Source organism: Dermacentor albipictus, chromosome 2 (assembly GCF_038994185.2).
Source record: "Dermacentor albipictus isolate Rhodes 1998 colony chromosome 2, USDA_Dalb.pri_finalv2, whole genome shotgun sequence".
Taxonomy (NCBI): Eukaryota; Metazoa; Arthropoda; class Arachnida; order Ixodida; family Ixodidae; genus Dermacentor; species Dermacentor albipictus.
The window spans coordinates 32,986,576-33,008,120 of NC_091822.1; the positions used below are offsets into that span (position 1 = coordinate 32,986,576).

Consider the following 21,545-nt stretch of genomic DNA (forward strand, 5'->3'; position numbering starts at 1 on the left):
GCAACAGCTTCGCCAATGAATTTCGACGCCTTATCCTACTCTGTTACAGTTACTCCCTCAGGTATGATAAAGAGCCATTAATGAATTATACTAGCCATTACTCAATAGCCATTGCTCAATAAACCACCATTACGGAAATAACAAACTAACCTGACAGCAGGTACGTGGATAATTATTTGATGATCTAATACACCTGCGCCTTACTGATATCGTCAGCGCCAAATATATAATCCGTTATCTCCTGTTTTTGATCAAATTCTGCTTGACGACACACAACACAGAGTTTTTTTTTGCAGCTAGCGTATGTGTCATAACATGTATAACAACCAGACTATACCATTTTCGACGTCTGTATTACAATCAGTCTGATTTTATTCGTGCCTCCTAGGCTACGTTCATAAAACTCTTGATTTTTACATCGTGCACACGAAAAGTTATCAATTATGCTGATTATTATTGTCGCATTAACGGAAAAACATGATTCTAAGGTGAGCGTGACAAATAAAACAGGGAGCGAAACTGAACCAGCAAGCTTCTAAGCAAGGCAGCAAATAAAAAATAGTCACTGAGCGACCCTATCAGGAATAGTTTGTCCTAGAAATCTGTTCTGACTTCCCTCCACCCATTTTATGAGAAAACTTCATATATTTTTCACTATCGATTACAGCTTGGTAGAAGCACTCGGCAGGAGCGGTAGGGAGGCGGTGATTCCTGCATCCACGGCCATCTTGTAAAAACCAGAGTTGTAATCGGACAACAATGTGGCTGGAGTACCATACTCCTTCACTCTTCCATCTTCTAAAACGAGTATTCTGAAAAGAAAGGTTGGTCCTTTTGTAAGATTGCAGGCCGTCAAAATGGGTATACATCAAGACACTGCTTTGAGAGGAGTGAAACTTCTTTCATATTCGTTATTTTATTTCGAAATATCTTTCCAGTTATTTTCCCCGCAATATAAAGGTAAAAAAAGAAGATTATACCAAATCATGCAATTCCGTAGGCCCACTTGCTGGCATACAGGGTGTTTGTTGTTGTTTTTATAAAAAAATGTAGTGAACAAAGTGCAAGTGGCGGTTATGCAGACGAATACCAAGGCGAGGCGGACATACTTTTGCTGGTAATGTTGCGAGCTTTAGAAGGCTAATTAACACTAAATTAATAATTTCCTTTTTAAGTAGTGTTTTCGGGGTAGTTGTCTAAATGGCAAATTTGGAGGCAGTGGAATTTTCATGCCCAGTCTCCTTCTTTAATGTCCCGAAATTCGCATCTAATTCGAGATACTAATTGATTGAATTCTTTAGCCCAATCGAGGAAATATCGGGGCTGAGCACGCCCTGCTGCGCGTCAGAGGGCAACACCCACTAGAGGAGTGCGGAGTGAAGTTTCAATGGTGGCATGCCGCGGCAAATCATAACCCACCACACAGCCACACTAGCCTGCCAGGAAACCCGTCACAAATCAGAAGCTGCGCTACTAGTGCGAGACGTTCGGCTTCTGACTTCATCGAGCTCGTCGTCACGGAACATCTTAGCATGATATGAAAGCGGCGCCAACTGAAAGCGGCGCCAGCTGGAAGCCGAGTGCCATTCCGGCGCTCGGTTTCCATGTTGTCTGGACTCGGCGCTGACACTCCACGAAAGTATCTCGAATTAGCTGCTACCTTCGAGACATTTAGTACATTAGCATGCTTTAAAATGCGACCGCAGTGAAATTCGCCTTTTATACAACCGCCTCCAAGACACTCTCAAACATGTTAAGTACGAAACCCTTTTGTCACTCTGTCGAAGCTCATGATATTCACTAAATGCATGTCCGCCTCACCTAGGAACTCGTCTGCATAAACGCCACGTTTGTTGTGTCTGTAGCGTTTTTATAAAAAATCTGTATTGTAAAAAAAAACACTCTATAGTGCGTTATGCGCAGAAATCGCAAGAATCGCCAAGTATTGTAAGACGAGACCACTTAGTGTCATTCACCAAAGTATGGAAACCTTAGCGTTGGCTGTAAACATCTTTATGCTTGGGTCCTAAAGCCAAAATCGTAAGCTTCATCCCGTTCCTAACGCCAGCACTTGATTTTTGGGTAACTTCATATTTCCTAGCCTTATATTACACAAATTAGCATTGATAACGTCACTTTGATACCCAAGAATGTTGTTGTCGGAGGCGCACGATTTTTTCTAGTGCATATACGCTACTGCTAGAGCGAGAAGACGGGTTCTCTCGTCTGTATAGTCCACTACGACAAAAACCTGTGCTAACTCAACTCCAGCTGACATCTACACAACGTGAGCAATGGTTCGTGTAGTGCACGACATTTGTTAATAATCTTATTCATAAGTACTATGGAGCGAGTGGTTGAAGAGCATATATATATATATATATATATATATATATATATATATATATATATATATATATATATATATATATATATATATATATATATATATATATATAATGAAGAAAAAGGGTACGACTTACGTTGAATGAACACAGCATATATCACATAAATACCCAATAAAGTGGATGGGGAAATGGTGCCGCTGTAGCTAAATTGGTAGAGCATCGCACGCCAAATGCGAAGGTTTTTGGTTCGGTTCCCACCTGCGGCAAGTTGTTTCTTCATCCACTTTAATTTCCATAATTTATTGTTTATCTCATTTAATAAGCACAAGTAGTTTCCCCTACGTTGTCCTTAGTGTCAGTGTTTGTTGGCTTCGTATGATATGAATAATAATAATCGGGCCCCTCGGTTAACCCACTTCCTTCTGGTTTATTACCTAACGAGCGTCTCGAATCCAGCAACATTGATGCCTTCAGGCAGCATGTGTGGGTTTATTGACCTGTTGCCTTCACCCAAGAAGATGACGTTCTCGGGACGCCTGTGACAGAAAGGACGTAACACGTCCGCAGCCAAGGTCTATGAGTGGTGGCGCTGGCTCTAACACTCCGAGGGTTCTACTGGGACACATAAATGCCAAGAAAGTGGATGGGGAAACGGTGCCACGGTAGCTCATTTGGTAGAGCATTGCACGCGAAAGGTTAAAGTTGTGGGTTTGGTTCGCATCTGTGGGAAGTTGTTTTTTCATACCCTTTAATTTCCATTATTTATCGTTTCTTTATTTCATTTAATAAGCACAAATAATTTCTCCTATGTTGTCATTCGTGTCATAGTTGGCTTCTTATGATATGAGTAATAAAAATCGGGCCCCTCGGTTAACCCCTTTCGTTCGCTTTTAATACATAACGAGAGTCTCGAATCCGGCAACATTGATGCCTTCAGGTAGCATGTGTGGGTTTATTGACCAGTTGCCTTCACCCAAAAAGATCACGTTCTCGTGACGCCTGCGGGAAAATGGCGTTCCACATCCGCCGCCAAGGTCTATGAGTGGTGGCGCTGGCTAACACTCCCAGGGCTCTACTACACTCTTAGGCAAAGTTACACCCTTTGCTAGCCCCTTCTGCCACACAACAATAATCGTTATCAGCCTTGATGCATTTCCTTTCTTTAACGCTGCGAGCCCGGAACTTTCCAGTAACGAATGGCACGCGCGTTATCAGAAGGGGCACTCCAAAGGGTGTAAACTGTTCTATGCTGATAACGCGCATGCCGTTCGTTACTGGAAAGTACCGGGCTCGCAGCGTTAAAGAAAGGAAACGCATCAAGGCAGATAACGAATATTCTTGTGTGGCAGAAGGGGCAAGCCAAAGGGTGTAACTTCCCCTAAGAGTGTAGGACACATAAATACCCAAGAAAGTGGGTGGGGAAACGGTGCCGCGGTAGCTAAATTGGTAGAGCATCGCACGCGAAATGCGAAGGTTGTGGGTTCGGTTCCCACCTGCGGTGAGTTGCTTTTTCATCCTCTTTAATTTCCATTTATTTATCGTTTCTTTATTTCATTTAATAACTACGAGTAATTCCCCTTATATTGTCCTTGCTATGACTGTATTTTGGCTTCTTATGATAGGCAGTTAAGAGGAAGCTTTAGCTCTAGCCCAACTCCGACGCGGCCTATTGAAATACATGCAGAAACGTTTTTCTTAGATACCCCTGCATCGACTTTAATGAAATTGGTTGCATTTGAGAGAGAAAGTTAAATTCTAGTGACTGCTGGAAGTGAAATTTTTATGTAGGGCTTGAATTTTGTTAAAAAGATTTTCAAAAATTCAGGAATTTGAAAAGAATAGAAGCACGAAGTTTACAAACTAATAGCTCTGCATCCAGAATGGATATCGCGGTTCTGTAAACAGCATCCATTAGATCATTCAAAGCGGACAAAATTATTATGCCATTTTACATTTTTACGTTAAGTTCTTACGTTGTTTACAAGGGATCTCCAAAAGTTGTAATCACATATTATTCAATATATTTAGATACATATGTAAGATGCCAAATTTGTCCGCTTTAGATGTGCTGTTGGGTACAATTCACCGAATCGCGATATCATATTTTGTTGCTGAGTTGCGGAGTTGTATTCTTGATAGTATCGTTTTCTGAAAATTTGCGATTTTGCCAATTTTTAATAAAATATTGACAACCTGAATCGAAAACTAGAAAGCAACAGTCACTAGAGTTTAAGTTTTTCTTTTAAATGCAGCACATCCTGTCAAATTTGGTGAAGCGCTTGCCGAGAAAAACGAATTATCCTTTTACATGTATTTAGATAGGAGCACCCGAGCTAAAGCTTCCTCTTAACCACAAGATGAACAAGAAATCTGAGAAAAATCTGAATATCTGTGCAGCCTCATAACGCAGCTGAGCATTCGCATTTAAAGGCTCGACCAGTATATGTGAACATTGTGATGCCCTGTTTTAATTACTAATGAATGCTGATGCCTTCAGGTAGCATGTGTGGGTTTATTGACCAGTTGCCTTCACCCAAAAAGATCACGTTCATTTTGAGATTTGATTTTTCAAGTGAAATTCTGTGATTAAAGGCTATATCACAGGCTGCTCGAAAAGTGAACGCTTTTTTTAAATCCTGTGGTCCGTAAACTTTTCTGGTTAACTGTACATTATCAAGGCTCACGTAAACACGGTTTTACTATGATAAAGCGCGTGAAGGTGTGATAAAAGTGCTACAATTCTGCGATTTTGAAGAGAGGGCAATGAAAGCAATTTTTTTATGTCTGTAACGCTGTAGTTGCGCCAGTACTTTTTTGAGCTAAATCCTGCTGCTTTATTCTGTTTTTCTTTCGAGTTTATTGATCAACTACGTTTGGTGCGGATTTTAAATAATGCATGCTTATTTTTCCTTTGAACGAACAAGCGTATCATGTGCAAATAGCACAGTTCGCCAAGTATGAGTTCCGTTTAGTGAAGCCAACTCTTTGAGATGACTTACCGGGTACGGAATTAATGTGGTCGTTTCAAGATACGTCACAGCATAAATGAACTCCGAGATATTTAAATGTGGATACTTCTTGAACAAGGATTCCCTTTATTGTGTAGTTGTTCAGTTCCAAGTTATGTGCTCTCGTGAACGTCACGGCCTTAGTTTAAAAAATGTCAATTTCTATTTCCTACTGGCGGCACCAAAATGGTAGTTTATCGAGGTCTAACTGTAATGAGTTTTTTCTTCGATGTTAATCATTCGTATGTAGGTGATACGGTCGTTTGCGAATTACCTGATAGTAGAAGATAAAGTGTTTCCTATGTACTTAATATGCATGAAAAAACACACTTGGACCCAAAGCAAACCCTGAGATACGGTGTATTTTACAAGCGAAAGTGAAGTGGAGTGCCCGTTCAACTAGACTGATTGGTTTCGGGTAGTCAACGAATTAGCTATCTGTTTTATATTCCCACTGTTTTTGTTAAGATTCGCTAGCTTCATCATTAGGCGGATGGGCGGAACCCTGTGGAATCCTTTTGCAGAATAAATGAATATAGCATATATTTTTAGTGCACCATAAACGGCTTTGTGGAGACCAGCTACCAATTCAAGCAGTTGAGTTTCACAGGATATACCACGAACGCAACCATGCTGATTGCTGGGGCTGTATAACATAAAACTATGCCATTATGTTTTTATGCCAACTTCCTGACGTCAAATTTGCGCAAGTAAGCGCCGACGCAAGCACCGGGCGGTTACCCGCAGGATTGTCGGAACAGACCAATCAAATGCTCTCCTCTTTCATAGGAGGTCACTTTTGTTTGCTTTAAAAACGAATAACATTGCCTACACCGAGTGGCTTGTCTTATCTAATTGACTGAGAAGAGGCGAAAAGCACGCTCAAGCGGAGAGGAATTCAATGGGGCCGAACCAGTGCACTGAAAATTGATAACCCGATGAAGAGGGTGGTACCGGCGTCTGGGGTTGGTTCACTTTCCCTTACTAGCTTGTGGTGGCTCGTCGAAAATCAAGGCGGCCTGCTATGGAAGGTTGAGATTTCAGCTAAGACGGATCCTCGTCAAAGAATAGTTGGCAGAGCGAGTTCGTAAACCTGCCGAAAGTGCTCGAAAACGTTACAGGGCCACGCAATAAATTTTATTGTACCCAAATAAACCCATGCTCTCCGGCAGGTGCGAGATTGCCAGCGCCTAAGCGATCGGCCGCAGCCATTCTTTATTTTTTTCGGAACGGGGCCATCTGCGGCTATTCAGAAGAAGACTCTGTTTTGTTCGGCATAGTAATGCATCTTTCACGCGTACACATCACTTTGACGCGGTGAGTTTTTTGCGGTTTTGTGACGTCGCGCAACAAGCAGGTGAAGTGGGTGCAGCCCGTAAACGTTTGACCAACTACAGAGGGCTAACGGCGCAAAGGCGTCGAATCAGAAATTACTATTTTGTTTTGTTCCGCCAAATCATGCATAATAAGTGTGTACACATCATCTGAGATGCGGAGCTATCGTGGTTTTCGTTACGTCGCGTGACGGACAGGTGAAGTGGGGGTGGTCTAAAAAAAGTTCTTGACCAATAGCGGAGGGCTGATTGCAGAAATGGAATGGAAAAGTCTGGAATAGTTTTACAGTATTGCGTGCCTGAAGAAGTCGTGTTCGGTTAGAAATTTCATGAGAAAGGGTGATGTTTTGTGCCCTAATAATTTACATCATATACCTGATAGTGAAATGGGCCTGTAGTTTGAGACTAGGGAGGGATCACCCAATTTGGAAATAGGAATCACGCTTTCAAAAGACGAAGCGCTAACAGTGACAGCAGACTATGAAGGAAAAAATGCAGGATAAGGCGCTTCCTGTCTTTCATCACGCGCGCAGTCCTCTGGCGTCAGGCATACATCATGCATCAATAGACGGTTGTAAAATAGCAACCAAGACACTTCTTATAGCTGGTTTTGTTAGCTTTAGATATCTTGCCGAGATGTCATCTGGTCAGGGAGCCCATTTAGCTATAACACGATCTACAGCAGTTTCTACATGCTCGCGATTGATTATGAGGTCTTTCATTGAACTGCTGAAGCTGGGAAAAGTTCCGGTCTGGTGGTATTGATTCCTTTGATGTGAAAGCCGAACAAAAAAAAATGGCAGTTCCGCCCGAAAGGCGAGGCAGCGATGGCGATAGCAAATTAGTACATAGCTGTACGAAATAAGGATAATAGTTTTACCAGCCATATAAACTTGTAAGCATTCGCTTGCTAACTGAATTAACGATGATAGAATGTGTAAGCGGGATTCAGCGAGGAAGTAGAAAGAAACACAGACACAGAGACAGCCCTGTCTTTGCGTGTATGCTTCTTTTTACGACCTTGTTACGACGCGTTTACCAAGTCTATCATGGATTCTAACTAACTAGCCCGTCAACGTGTTTTAACAAAATTAAGCAGCAAGGTGTCACACGCGCACAGGTAGCCATCAACACATCTCGCTCAATGAACGTGGAAACTGCCTGTGAAATGACTGCAGTTAGAAATCGCGGTTACCCCAGTTGCCTCGCGCACCACAGGAGAGGGCACGCACCCTGGCTGCGTTACTCGCCCGCGCAGGCGAGATTGAATCGCATTCGCCGGCTCACCCTCGTACGCTTTCACACATACGGAAACAGCGGAAATGCGCCCGGAGTGTCCATATTGAGGGCGAGCTCCACCACTGGGAAACGTGGCGCCACCGTCGGCATGACATGGCATGAGGGAGCACGTGGACACTTCGGGGAAGTGTCCGAAGCGAGCAGAAAACGAAAGTTTAAAGCCCCACCTGCGCTGCGGTTCTGATTAAGTGCTCAGGCTTTGCCGCATTTGGTGTCTGCTTGACAACATTTGAAAGCACTATAATAGGTCGAGGCTGCCTTTGGAGACGCGCAGCCTAATAGGCTCCTGCTCTGTGCCGCAGTGCCGGACGTGCACAACGGAGTCCGGTGACAGCCTTGTTCACACGTAGCCGCAGGACAAGAAGCTGTGTGAAGCTTGGCTCACGAAACCTAGAACCGGCAGACAGCGATCGGCCGATACTCGGGTATGCAGCAAGCACAGACGCGAGGAGGATTTCTGCTACGGCGCCGGGACTGTGATGTTCGGTGAGTAGCAGAAATCGCGCACTGAGACGCTCGCCTGCGCCCACTACCCGGCTAATGTCATGATGGTTTGGTCTATGTACCTATTGGTGCTATATACTGGCAAGTTCACTGGAATGGAGAGGGAGCAGTAAGAAGCGCAATAAAAAAAAAGCATGGCATTTCGTCATGTCTGTGTCACGAATAACGCATTGGATTAGGAAAAATAAGCAGCGGAATATCGCACACTGAGAAGACCAACAAACATACAGTGTGACGCAACTTGAGAAATAATATTGAAACGTCCTAGAATTTAGAAGAAAATGAAAGATTGAATCGTCGCGAGGCACACCACAGTCTGCGTAGGCGTCTAAGTCTCTATAACGAAATTATTTTTGAACGGTTCTGATAGCGTCCACGCAACAATCATTGCTTGTGTGCTGTCAAATGGTCATATTCTGCCGCCTATAGCTCGCGGCACGGTGCCAAAACACGTATGCAGCGAAAGCGAAACTTTGTGCGCGAACATGTAGACGCGCATTCGTTCGCTGCGAACCCGAGCAATCGTTGCATTGAGGATTCATTCTGTTATGCTCCCTTTGGTTATGCAGACAGCTCAATATAAAAACATATTTCACATAGTTTTCATTCAGCTATTGCGGACCTTTCACGCAGGAAGCCGGTTCGGGTGACTCGATCGCAACGACCGCGCGCAGTGGCGGTCACTGTACGTATTCGATAAAGAGATTGCGTCTGTCAACGATTCTGTGCTTTCCGTTCGCCTAAGACTGACATTAAGAAACTTCTCTCCTTTTGCGAGTACGTACAGAAATGTCATGGAGGGCTGCCGCGTGGTTTTTTTATTGAGCGCCGTAGGCGAAACCTGTGAGCAGCGCGCCGCGTGATCCCTCATACTACCCAAGGGAGGCGCTTCCGACAAATGGTGACTTCGTAACTCCTCGGCGCCAATAATTGCTATCGCGATAAAAGAAGTGTTTATTTCGTCCGCAAGATAGGAGTGCAGAAGAAGCTTACCGACATTTGTTATCGACACAGGGGATGATGACGATGGTTTCGGATTTACTACTTCCCGAAAATTTTTACATTTGTTTTTAACATTTGTGAGAAGTCGTGGTTGTAAAAAATTTCCTTGGCTGCTTCAATTTCTGCTTTTAACCATCTTGACTGTATGCAGTAGCACTCCCAGTCGTCGGCAGAGGTCGAATGCTTTGTCTTCGAGTATATCCTTTTTTTCTTATTATTGCACCGTCAAACATTTGTTGTACACCACGCGTTTCATTTGAAGGTGTGATGGTAATTTTTCGAGAATAGCTTTCCTTTTTGCTCAGTGCGCGTCCTTTGAAAGATCTGCCAATTTTTGTTTGTATCACGATCGGAAACCGTCATTTTGTTCTGCGTAGAAAATGTTAGTAAGTCATCATTTAGTGCGCGTACATTGCGTCTCTTGTAATCGTGTATTGTTTTCATTGCATTACAAGGTTTTTCACATTTTGTGGTACACTCGCTGTGGATGACATTGTGGTCAATCATGCAGTCAAGGACGCGCACAAACATACTTTACGGGTATATAGTCAGTACAAGATCTAGCAGTGAAACACCACGCGTGGGACATCATACCATTTGGCTCAAACCAGGCAAAGAAAGAAAATCGAGAAACTGCCCACAATTATGCCTTCTTGCGCCATTGATGGGTTTGCATGTCGGCCAGTCGATTGCAGGATAGTTCAAATCGCTTGCAATATTAATTCCAATAATGGGTACATGCTTTGAATAATACTAAAAGAGTCGTGAAAACATACAACAACAGTAACGGAAAAAATGGGTGGTTGATAGCAAACCCCATAATGCTAGTTACAGACGGCGATAAATGGAGTGCCATCCGCGATATTTATATACCGAGCAAAGTGTCAACAAGATGCGCACTGAATTTCCTATTAACAGCAATTATCACATTACAAAAACTCTACAAATTTTTTTCTCGCCTCATACAATACTTACTTATATTTATATTTCTAGATTATAAGATAAACGATTTGCCCGTACAATGGCTAATCTCACTTATTTTTATATGAAAGGCCTTAATGCCTGTTTCAGTTCCCAGCATCGTTACGAAGTGACTTTTGGCAAATTCGGAAGTAATTTTCTGGAGATATGCTTGCTTTTAAAGCCGAACAATATATTTAGCATAAATTGTAACACCTGTCAAAAACATTAAAAATTGTTGGGGCTGAAACGTGAACAATATTTATAAAACATTCTGAAAATGCATTATTTTATGCTTTTATTACTGAGTAAATTAGGCGCTGGAAATTCATAAATGTGTTCACCTATGACGTCACATGAAAGAATTACGTCAATAGAATATCGAATAGATAATATTTGTTATAGTAGTTAGTTTCACAGTTCATAAAAATTATTTACCTTCAGCCAACTTTTGCATCGTCGCGAAAAATTCAAACAGCGCTTACGTCAGCAATTTTTTTTCCCAAAGAAACACTTTGGTGAAAGCTCATGGACACAATCACCAATTAGCTGAATTTTCCTAAGCGAATCGGCGACGCTCATTTTCGAGGATCTGGGATATTTCGCGCGGAATGACCCTGTAGGGTTTGCTTTTCTGCTCTTAGTTCACTTATCTGCTTTACGCCGTGCGATCGCTATGGTTTCTACGGTACGGTGACAGCGGTGCATGTACAGTGTTTTGGTATTCTTGGACATCTAATACATTAAATATCAGTCGGATTTCGATCAATTTTAAAGCAAACCTGGTCGACATCTCGTGTAGTGTTGAGCTTTTCATTGTATAACCGCAAACTTGTCACTTAAACATTTGAATAATCAGAAGACAAGCAGGTGTAACTGTGGTCACTGCTATGACACACGCATCTGCTCTCTTGTTGTCCTTCTAATTATTTGGCAGAAACATGCGCTGCTTCAGATTCAATTCATCGAGTAATTGAACGACGAAAAAAGCGTTATTTGCCAATTTAGCGTATGTGTTTGTTTAATAGATGGGTGGGCATAGTACATGGTGGTGTTGATATGTTTCTTCCCACGAGGCTCATGCGACGCCTATACAATACATAGGCAGGTTAAGATAATTTTATAAATTATAGCGATGGTGGTGCTACGTCACTGAGTGATCGAGCAGCAAACATAAGAACCGTCTAACGTAAAGCTTGGTTGGGCACCAGCTTACCTGTCATAGTCTAGCACGGTGTGTATGCGATGAGCGATAGCCAGCACGCTGCACTCTCTGAAGGCCTCCCTCAGCGTCCTCTGTATGAGCTTGTCTGTGTCGCCATCCATCTGTGACGTGGCCTCGTCGAGCAGAATGATCCTGGATCCCCGCAGAAGGGCGCGTGCGAGGCACACGAGCTGCCGCTGACCCACGCTGCGGCCGTGCAGTGAAAAGGTGAGCCACATTTTTACACGACTCTTGACGTGAGCGTGCCCGAAGGTTGGGCCCGCGTGTGCGCACTACTGCCTACGCTCTATACACACAAGGGCAGAATAGCTTGTCCTAGAATTGCTTTCAGCAGAGTCGACCACGTAGACTCTCATTGAGAATGTCATGCGGTAACTTTTTTTTTAACAATCCAGCATGTATATAAGCCCGACACCCCACACAGCACACCAACTGCTGAACAAGGTTTCTTTGCTTCAATGCCAATTTCATTAAAGAATTAGTGACGTAACTTCTTAATCTCTAGATTTTATTTATCCCAATATCCCTATCAACAACAGTTATAGGGGAGTATATAATACATGTGTGCAAAATGCATAAATAAAATCAGTAGGTATTAGCAGATCTATATAATTTCATACTGAGTATGAATGAAGAACATCGTCAACTGACAGCGAACCATTTAAATCCAGCAAATATTACCAAGTGCAACATTTAGCAGAGGCGGCAGCTATTACAGTGGTCACTGAAGCGTGCAGAAATCTACTTATGGGCTGTTTGAAATATTGAAAAAATCGTCGCCTGCCGCCGCACCAACCTCCCGCCTGCGTACGACCACTCAAAACATGGCACCTGATAACGACACCTAGAATATTTACAACATATCATTAGGCCACTAACTAGCACATACAGAATATATACCTTATTGGAAGGTCTGGAAGTACGGTTAAGTACAACGTGTATTTGTGCTAGCTAATTCATTTGTTCTTAAAGAAGGTTGATCGCTAAGGAAATGAACTAGAAGATAGAAGGCGCGAGTGCGAATTCACAAGTACTGTGTGTGTGTTTTCATGTGTGGTGGTTTGCTTCAAGCTAAACTTATTGTAAGCTGCCAAGAAGCTTTGTTTTCGATGTCTCCTGATTCTCTCGCGATGATTGGAAGAATATCACAAGACGTTTTCCTTGATCAGGATGCACGTACTGGCAGTTTTCCGCTGGTACGCGTGTCGGATGCACAGGTCGCACGTGAACGTGGTGAACGGGGTAATAATGCGGTGAGCAAGTACATGCGAGGGCAATTTCTGGTTTTCTCTAAAAGTCCTCTCGACACCAGACGATATAACATGTCCAAACTTTGTGAAATATATACGAACTACACTGCTTGTTGCTGCCATTGTTACTACGAGCTGTTTAGGGAGTTCCTGTGGTAGTTCATAAGTTCCAATATTGTGGAGGTTGAACACAACTCGCGCTCATAATCCAATTGTCTGCAGTGTGAGGATTGTCAGTGCACAGCCGAACGACATACATGGCGATGGTGCTACCACCTAAGGCCGTAACTGACACTGTTTCTTTGATGCAAATGCTAGCTAGTTTGGTGCGAAATACGCGACCGGGCTTGTTGGTGTTGAGCAATGTTTGAGAGTGCGAATTTAGACAAAGCACGGCGAAAAAGACAACAAATAAAAGACAAACGCTAACTTACAAGTAATTTTAGTTTTCCCAGATTGAGTGCTGATTGATTCAACGATTAAAATTAGCATTAGAGATGGGCGAATATCGATTCTTTCAAATACGAATAGAATTTCGAATAGACAAACATGAACGCGCATACACCAGAACTAATTGATGCGGTATATTTAGGCACGCAGCCCGTAGTGACAAGTGAAGAAAAAATTGTAGCTATCAGGAAGAAATTCTGAGATTAAAGGCTATATTACAATTTGGAATCTTAATAATCGCATGGATAGCATTTCAACAAAATTAGAGACTTATTGCAAACAAGCTCTTAAAGACACAATGGTGCTGTATGACTAAGGAAGCAAATGGATGTGGGACAAAGATAACTAATTCTGCAAAATAAATGTTTTTGAATGACTCCTGTGTCCAGAGCACAAGATTGTTTTTCAAAACGTATTATCACTGGTTGCAGCTAAAGAGATAAAACTACTGCAGAGCTACGTTGTCAAAAACACGAAAAAAAGACTACAAGCAAAATCGCACGTTGTCATGCTGGTTTCCTCCTCGAAAGCAAAACCAGAGCTCGTACTACCCATTTCACTTCAGCATTGCTTCAAAACGTGTATCATTATCACGCTTCCCATAATTGTCGATACTTCGTTTAGTAGACGGCGGACAGTAATCATACCTACCCAGTCTGTTGCGAAGTATTTGTTTATGTTTAAAGCATTTGAAGATACCGAGTAGAAACTTTCCGAATCCCAATCAAATATTCCACAATATTTGTATTCGTATCGTAAAGATACTCTATTTAGTATACTAAACCAACAGCTAACTGCCCTCCGAAATAATTTTCACGACATGGCACTTTTTAACGGGAACAAAAATCTAAGCGTACTAGCGCTTTTGTATTCTGCCCTCGCGGTCCAATGGCCGCCACGGTCGGCAATAAAACTGACGACCTCGTGCTGACTAGCAAAGCTACATTGCTATTGAGCCAGCGCGGCCCCATACGTAAGAACTGTCAAAACTTCAGGCTTGAGCTCCACGCCGCTTAGCATTAAATATCTCAGCTCTGGAAGGCTTGGTACACTGAATGCGAGCTTTCGAGTAAGTTTCGCGCTCGTCTCTACGAGCGTAATTAAAATCCCGCCTACCTTAAATTAGTGCCTCCATCTGCAGTCTCCATCTGCAAGCCAGCTGTGTGACGCGCAACCATGGATGTCAGGTGGGCCTGCTGCAGCGCCTCCCACAGTTGCTCGTCTGCGTGCGACCCCGTCGGGTCGAGGTTGACTCTCAGAGTGCCCCGCACCAAGCTCGGATCCTACAAGAGTTTCGCAGGCCAGTGGTTCTCCGAGGCTCAGTATACGTTCAACGATAGCTAGTGCAGTGACACAAATACGCTCCGATGCTCAAAACAGAGGCGGAGCCATCACGCCATTGGCACAAAAGCCATTCAAATGAATGTAAATGTGGTGTTTTATACCAATTTTACATAACAGTGAATATTAGCGTCCCGGTGGACAGGGGAATACTAGCACGTTGAAGTTCTAAACCGAAGACTGCAGTTATGCGTTCCTCTCCCTATTGTGGAGATGACGGCGCTCATCGTTAATATTGCAGTTGCTTCAGAAAAACGAAAGACGGCCCTTAGAGTGTAGAGGTGCAAGTTGCAGTTCTGTGGAGACATGAACTGATGCCATAAAGCACAGAGTACTTAAATTATTACGTTGTCACGCGTGACACACAAAGCTGGAAACATTTGGTAAATGGCTGCAAACCCATTCTTTTCTCTCCTTTGTATTCTGTCCCATGTTCTTGTGTGAAGTCACACAGACCGTTTCACACAAGCTCGTTCAGGGCTGGTATAATATTAGTAATCGAGTCAATGTTTTTGCGGGGACTTGGTTTGTTTGTTTTCTATGTATGTATGTATGTATGTATGTGTGTGTGTATGTATGTATGTATGTATGTATGTATGTATGTATGTATGTATGTATGTATGTATGTATGTATGTATGTATGTATGTATGTATGTATGTATGTATGTATGTATGTATGTATTTATGTATGTGAGGAGGTGGTGGAGGACAAATAGACGGAAAGACGGGGAGGTCAGACAGTTCTCAGACCGGCTGGCTACCTTGCGCTGAGGGAAAGGGTTAAGGGGAATAAAACATAATGGAAAAGAGATGTTAGGAAACGGAAATAAGGAAGGAAGAGCAAAATAAAAGTGAAAAAGGAAAGCAGAATGCAGCACTGCTTAAAGATTGTCTCTAATACCAGTTCTCCACAAGAAGCGCAAGAACGCTTTTAAAACCTTGTGTGCTGAAGACGCTGTCGGCCAGTGTCACAGGACCTTTTCCTCCGACAAAGAGTGATTGTCAAGACTACCAAGCACTCTTGAAAGCTGTTTCCTGGGCGCACTGAAGTGGGGACACTCATAGAGAAGGTGGACGATTGTTTCTCGCATCTACAACTATCCCATGCAGGGTTGTTGGCCATTCCAATACAAAATGAACTCAAGGGAGTCCTGACGGAAGGAAGTCCTGACGGAAGGCGTAGCCATGGATTCGGATCCATGTTGTGGAGAAGACAATATACACAGGTGTTCCAGTTAGTTTTGCGTTTCAGTGCGTAAATCCGGAACGTCAGTGCATTTCGTCAGACACTTCAAAAATTAATACTTCGACACTGATGCAGTCATGAGAATTCCTTACATGTGAGTACGCCTTGATACACGAGAGGCTATCATTCGTAGAATAATATATTTGGGGTAAAATAATTAAAATTTTTCTTAGCCTAGGTTTGTTCATCCTTTAATTGGAGATTTTGATTTCTGGTAAATGTGATGGCGGTGTCATCGAGATATATCAGGGGTTAGAATTGCACTGTCTGCCAAAAGCAACTCTGAAAATGTTGGTGCAGCTAAAGAAATAAACCTATATAATTAACGCTAAAGGAATTGGTGTTGTTGACGGTAAAACACAAGCATGCTGCCAGCGAGCCGAGCTAGCACACCATGCGCGCTGGTCCTTGGTGTGAGATAGGACGCGTGGCACTGCCGCACCAGCGTGTCACGCTGACTGCGCCGAACGCTAGACGCCGCAGCGTAAATACGCCGCGCTTGACGCGCCTCCACGTCACGCTGGCTGTATCCGCGCTTTGTTTTCATTCATTCATTTACAGATACCGAAGGCCCTTCTCGGGCCCACGCAGGAGTGGATATATAGAATACTATCAGGAGAAATAAATTTAAGCCAATTACATGGCACAGTTGCCAAGCAATAATACGCACAAAAGTGAAAAACATGTCAATACGCTGGACATAAATGAATGCTAGTACAAAAGAACATAATTCAACTCGGAGTATGCTCCACCATTAGACTCAATTTTCAACGAAAATTGATATTAATAATGCATTGAACAAATGATTTTAACGGGACGGAGTTCACAGCCTCCTCAGATAACGTATTCCAATAATAAATTATAAAGTAGACAGAACTAGTGAGCATTATTGTGGTTGACTGGTTGCCAAATAATTTTACTGCGATGCGTTCTAAATGATCATTTGAAAAGGATCCTGATGATATCGTTGCGGTCACAGTTTAAAGTTCTATGTGATAAAGTTGGTAAATAAATGGTAATCTAGATAAGATTCTGTGCTGCTTACACTTTGGTAGGTTGACCCTATTATGTAAGTGACTGAGACTGGATTAATGTGAGTAAACAGAATAAATAAAACTCAAAGCGAAATTCTGTAATCTTTCGATTTTATTAATGGGGTGTTCATGCCAAGGGGTTAAAGTAACAGATGCGTCCTCAATTTCGGTCGTACTACTGTTTTGTATGCATTTAGTTTTACTACAAAGGGAATATTGCGCAGTTTTCTTTTCAAGAACAATGTCTGTAGTGCGCGCCAACACATATTTTTTATATGCGGTTCTCAATTATGGTTACTCGTAAGGGCGATTCTTAAATATCTAATGTTATCATTTCTCGTGATGGTATCGTTGCCTATAGAGTCATTAAAGCCAAGGGATATTCTTTTGTTGCTAAACGTAAAGCAAGCTCTTTCTTCTGAAGCCCCACACTGTACACAGGGCATCGATAGAATGAAAAGCAATGTTCAATTTATTCCATCATCTCAATTATTTACGGCTATGTATACAACACAGTCGTCCGCAAATAGTTTAATCCGGGTTGGTGGTACAACGCTAACATGAATATCACTAAATATGTAGCAAAAAAGGGGAGGCCCGAGGTCCGAGCCTTGTGGAACACCCGAGTGAACATGCGAATTGTTGGAGACACTGCCATTTATGGCAACAATCTCTTTTCTATATCATAAGTATTATTCAAACCATGCCAATACTTTTCGCTCAATGCCAATTGCTAGTAGTTTTTAGTAAGTCCTGATGATAAGCAACATCAAATCCTTTCGCAAAATCTAAAAAAAATACAGTCTGTTTGGCCTTTCATATTGTTACGGTGAAGTGAAGGCAGAAGGTGAATTAGACTAAAGGAAGACGAAGTCTGGCAGTTGCCTGAACGCCATATACACCATTCGTAAATATACGTTATTTTACACTAGTGAGCCTGCTTTCTTCCCGCAGCATTTTGGTGGAAAGTGCGGGTACAACCACGGAACTTCGCAGCGGACGTTATCTACCTGTCGCCACAATGGCAAATCAGCCGACACAAGCGACAACGCCACTGCAGCCCGTGCCAACGGTCATCCTCACTCATCCGCGGGACCCGGGGACATTTTCTGGCACGGACAACGCCGATGTCGAGGACTGGCTTACGATGCACGAGCGAGTGTGTGACAACAACAGCTGGGATCCAAGAATGATGCTAACAAACGTCATATTTTATCTGAGGGGAACAGTGAAGCAATGGTACGACACACATGAAGCTTACCTAACGAGCTGGGATGTCTGTAAAGAAAAAACGCGAGACCTGTTTGGCAGACCTGTCGGTCGTGAGCTGGCAGCAAAAAAATAACTTGCGTGCCGCGCTCAGACGTCCACAGAATCCTATGTGGTGTACATACAGGATGTGCTAGCCCTCTGTCGTAAGGCTGCTGACAACATGACTGAGGCAGACGTGATTGGTCATATATTGAAAGGTATTTCAGACGATGCCTTCCATCTCCTGATGTGTAAGGATTGCGCCACGGTGGATGCAATTATTAAGGAGTGCCGGCGCTTCGAACAAGCGAAGGGCCGCCGTGTCGCTCAAACTCTCGACCGATTGCCCGATGCCGCCGCGACATCTTCTTGCGAAGACCCGCCGTGGTTCGTTCAGCCCGCAGGACCGGAAGAAATAACGCGCATCGTTCGCCGTGAGCTTGAGGCCATGGCCCCGGCTCCAGTTCGTTCAGACTGTCGGGAAAGCGTACCCGCTATCTCCCTTTTACAACCGGTCGTTCGGGAGGAAATAGCAAGTTTGGGCATTCCGTCTCTTTGCTCGGTCAGCCATACAAACACCTACCAAATTTCTCCGACCACTCCCTCCCAGACGCAAAGCTTGCCGCCACTCCGTCGCAACCCAGCTGACTGGCGCACAGCGGATGATAAACCCATCTGTTTTAATTGTTCCGGTATTGGGCACACCACTCGTCATTGCCGCAACCACTGGTCGTCGCTTCCTCGGTGGTCGTCTCGGAGTTATTAACGCCAAGTATCAAACAATCGTACTTTCTGGCCCTATACGCTGACTAGGAACATCAACGCCGACAGAGCTCCACCAAGATCTAGGCGCTCCCCGTCTCCGCAAGGTCGTAGGTCACGTTCACCTCTCGTTCACCGCTCTTCATCGCCTTTTGCAACCGGTCGCTTCGCTTCGGAAAACTAGGCGGTGCAACTCCCGGAGGTGAAGCTGCAACTCCGACCCGACCTACGAATCCTCTGTTGACCCTGCCTACATGTGGAAACCTACTGGACATTGAAGTTGATGGCATTCCTGTTAGATCACTCGTTGATACAGGAGCGCAGTTTTCAGTTATGAGCGCTGCTCTCCGCCGAAGGCTCAAAAAGGTTCTGACACCCGCCGTACCGTGCACTGTGCGAGTCGCCGATGGGAGTGCTTCACCGGTCCTTGGAATGTGCATAGCTCGTGTGACCATTGGGGGCCATTATACCGTTGTTCTATTTATCGTCCTTGAACACTGTCCACACGACTTAATTGTCGGCCTCGACTTCCTTTCGAAACACTCTGCCAAAATTGACTGCTCCGCAGGTGTTGTACAGCTTCCTGCCGACGCAGCCACTTGTGCTTCAGACCGCTTACGTTCTGCTGAATTTTAAGGATGTCTCCACAGGCTGCTACAAATGTCCTCCTGACGTCCTGTCCTTCCATACCTGATGGCGAGTACGTCGTGCCGCCGCTTACTGACGTCGTTTTGTCGCGTAATATTTCCCTACCGAGCACCTTAATCCGGATCCGCGAGAACTGCGCTCGCGTGCCCATCCTCACTTTTTTTATTTTCGTCACATGTACTGCCACGCGGTGTCGTCATAGTGCATATCACTCCTTTAGAAGAATTTCAGATTTCTTTTTTGACCTCTGAATGCTTCCTCAGTAAACGGACCTTTGTCACCCACTCCTTCGTACTCGACGCCTGCGGACGATGTTTCTAAGATGATCGCCCCTGACCTTCCGTCCGAGCAAACAACAGCTCTTCGTCACCTCCTGTCATCTCATCGAGACAGCTTTGATTTGGACGACCGTCCACTTGGCCAGACATCTGTTGTCACGCATCGCATCAACACCGGTTACGCCAGCCCCATTCATAGGCGGCCATATAGTGCCTCCGCAACAGAAAGGGCCATCATACAGAAAGAGACAGACAGGATGATGGACGAGCACATCATTGAACCTTCCAGTAGCCCGTGGTCATCACCGGTTGTCTTAGTAAAGAAAAAAGACAACTCATGGCGCTTCTGCGTTGACTGCCGTCACCTCAACCGGATAACAAAGCTAACAAAGCTCTAACAGAGGATGTTTATTCCCTGCCTCGCATTGATGACGCTCTTGACTGCCTTCGCGGATCACAATACTTTGGATCAATTGACCTCCGCTCCGGCTATCGGCAGATTAGCGTCGATGAGATGGACCGCGAGAAACCCGCTTTCGTCACACCGGACGGTCTGTACCAATTTAAAGTCATGCCTTTTGGATTATGCAGTGCTCCAGCTACATTCGAGTGCATGATGGAGTCTCTCTTGCGCGGCTTGAAGTGGTCTACATGCCTGTGTTGCCTCGACGATGTGATTGTGTTTTAGCCGAACTTTGACAGCCACCTGCGGCGCTTCACAACCATACTCTCCCTGTTTCATAGGGCTGGCCTTCAGCTAAACTCCTCCAAGCGACATTTCGGTCGCCGTGAAATTAACATGCTTGGCCATCTCGTAAACGCCGCCGGAATCCAACCTGATCCACAGAAAGTTCACGCCGTGCGAAATCTTCCTGTACCTTGTTCAACAAATAATGTCCGTAGATTTCTGGGCTTATGCTCTTATTTCCTATTTGTGAAAAACTATGCCGACATCGCTCACCCTCTCAGTGACCTACTTAAGAGAGACGCCTGTTTCTCTTGGGGACCACTACAGGAGAAAGCCTTCTCTACTCTGATTGAGCGGCTTACAACTTCCCCGATTCTCTCACACTTTGATCCTTCTGCGCCCACTGAAGTGCAAACTGATGCGAGTGGTCATGGCATCGGCGCTGTACTCGCTCAGCGTCAACAGGGCCAAGACGATATCATCGCTTACGCTAGCCGCCTTCTTTCCACGCCTGAGCGAACTTGCTCCATTACTGAGAGAGAATGTATCGCGCTCGTATGGGCGGTAGCGAAATTTCGACCGTACCATTTCGGTCGGAGCTTCGCGTCGTAACCGATCATCACGCCCTCTGCTGGCTCTCCTCTTTGAAGGACACAACTGGACGGCTTGCACGTTGAGCATTGCGTCTACAAGAATATACATTTTCTATTATGTATAAGTCAGGGCGCCTGCATAAAGGCACTGACTGCCTGTCCCGCAATCCCGTGGATCGACGGAACGATACCGATGCAGACTTGGAAATCAGTGTTCTATCCCTCTCCGGCTTCCTCCATATTAGCGACGAGCATTGCAAGGATCCTGTTCTTCAAACACTTATGGAACGCCTAAGCTCTTCGCCCAATGACCCGTCCCTTCAG

The 21,545-nt window shown here is 44.2% G+C and overlaps 1 protein-coding gene across 1 annotated transcript in view; it reads right to left on the reverse strand.

Annotated features, from left to right (window-relative positions):
* Positions 1-226: 226 nt before the first annotated feature.
* The window catches only part of LOC135916587 (ATP-binding cassette sub-family C member 3-like), a 153,996-nt gene continuing 132,677 nt past the window's right edge, over positions 227-21,545 (reverse strand). The window contains exons 16-18 of the mRNA XM_070533207.1: positions 14,497-14,663; positions 11,672-11,866; positions 227-812 (exon numbers count right to left, since the gene is read on the reverse strand). Coding sequence (XP_070389308.1) covers positions 662-812; positions 11,672-11,866; positions 14,497-14,663 — 513 coding nt within the window. The 3' untranslated portion in view covers positions 227-661. The remainder of the gene's footprint in view (positions 813-11,671; positions 11,867-14,496; positions 14,664-21,545) is intronic.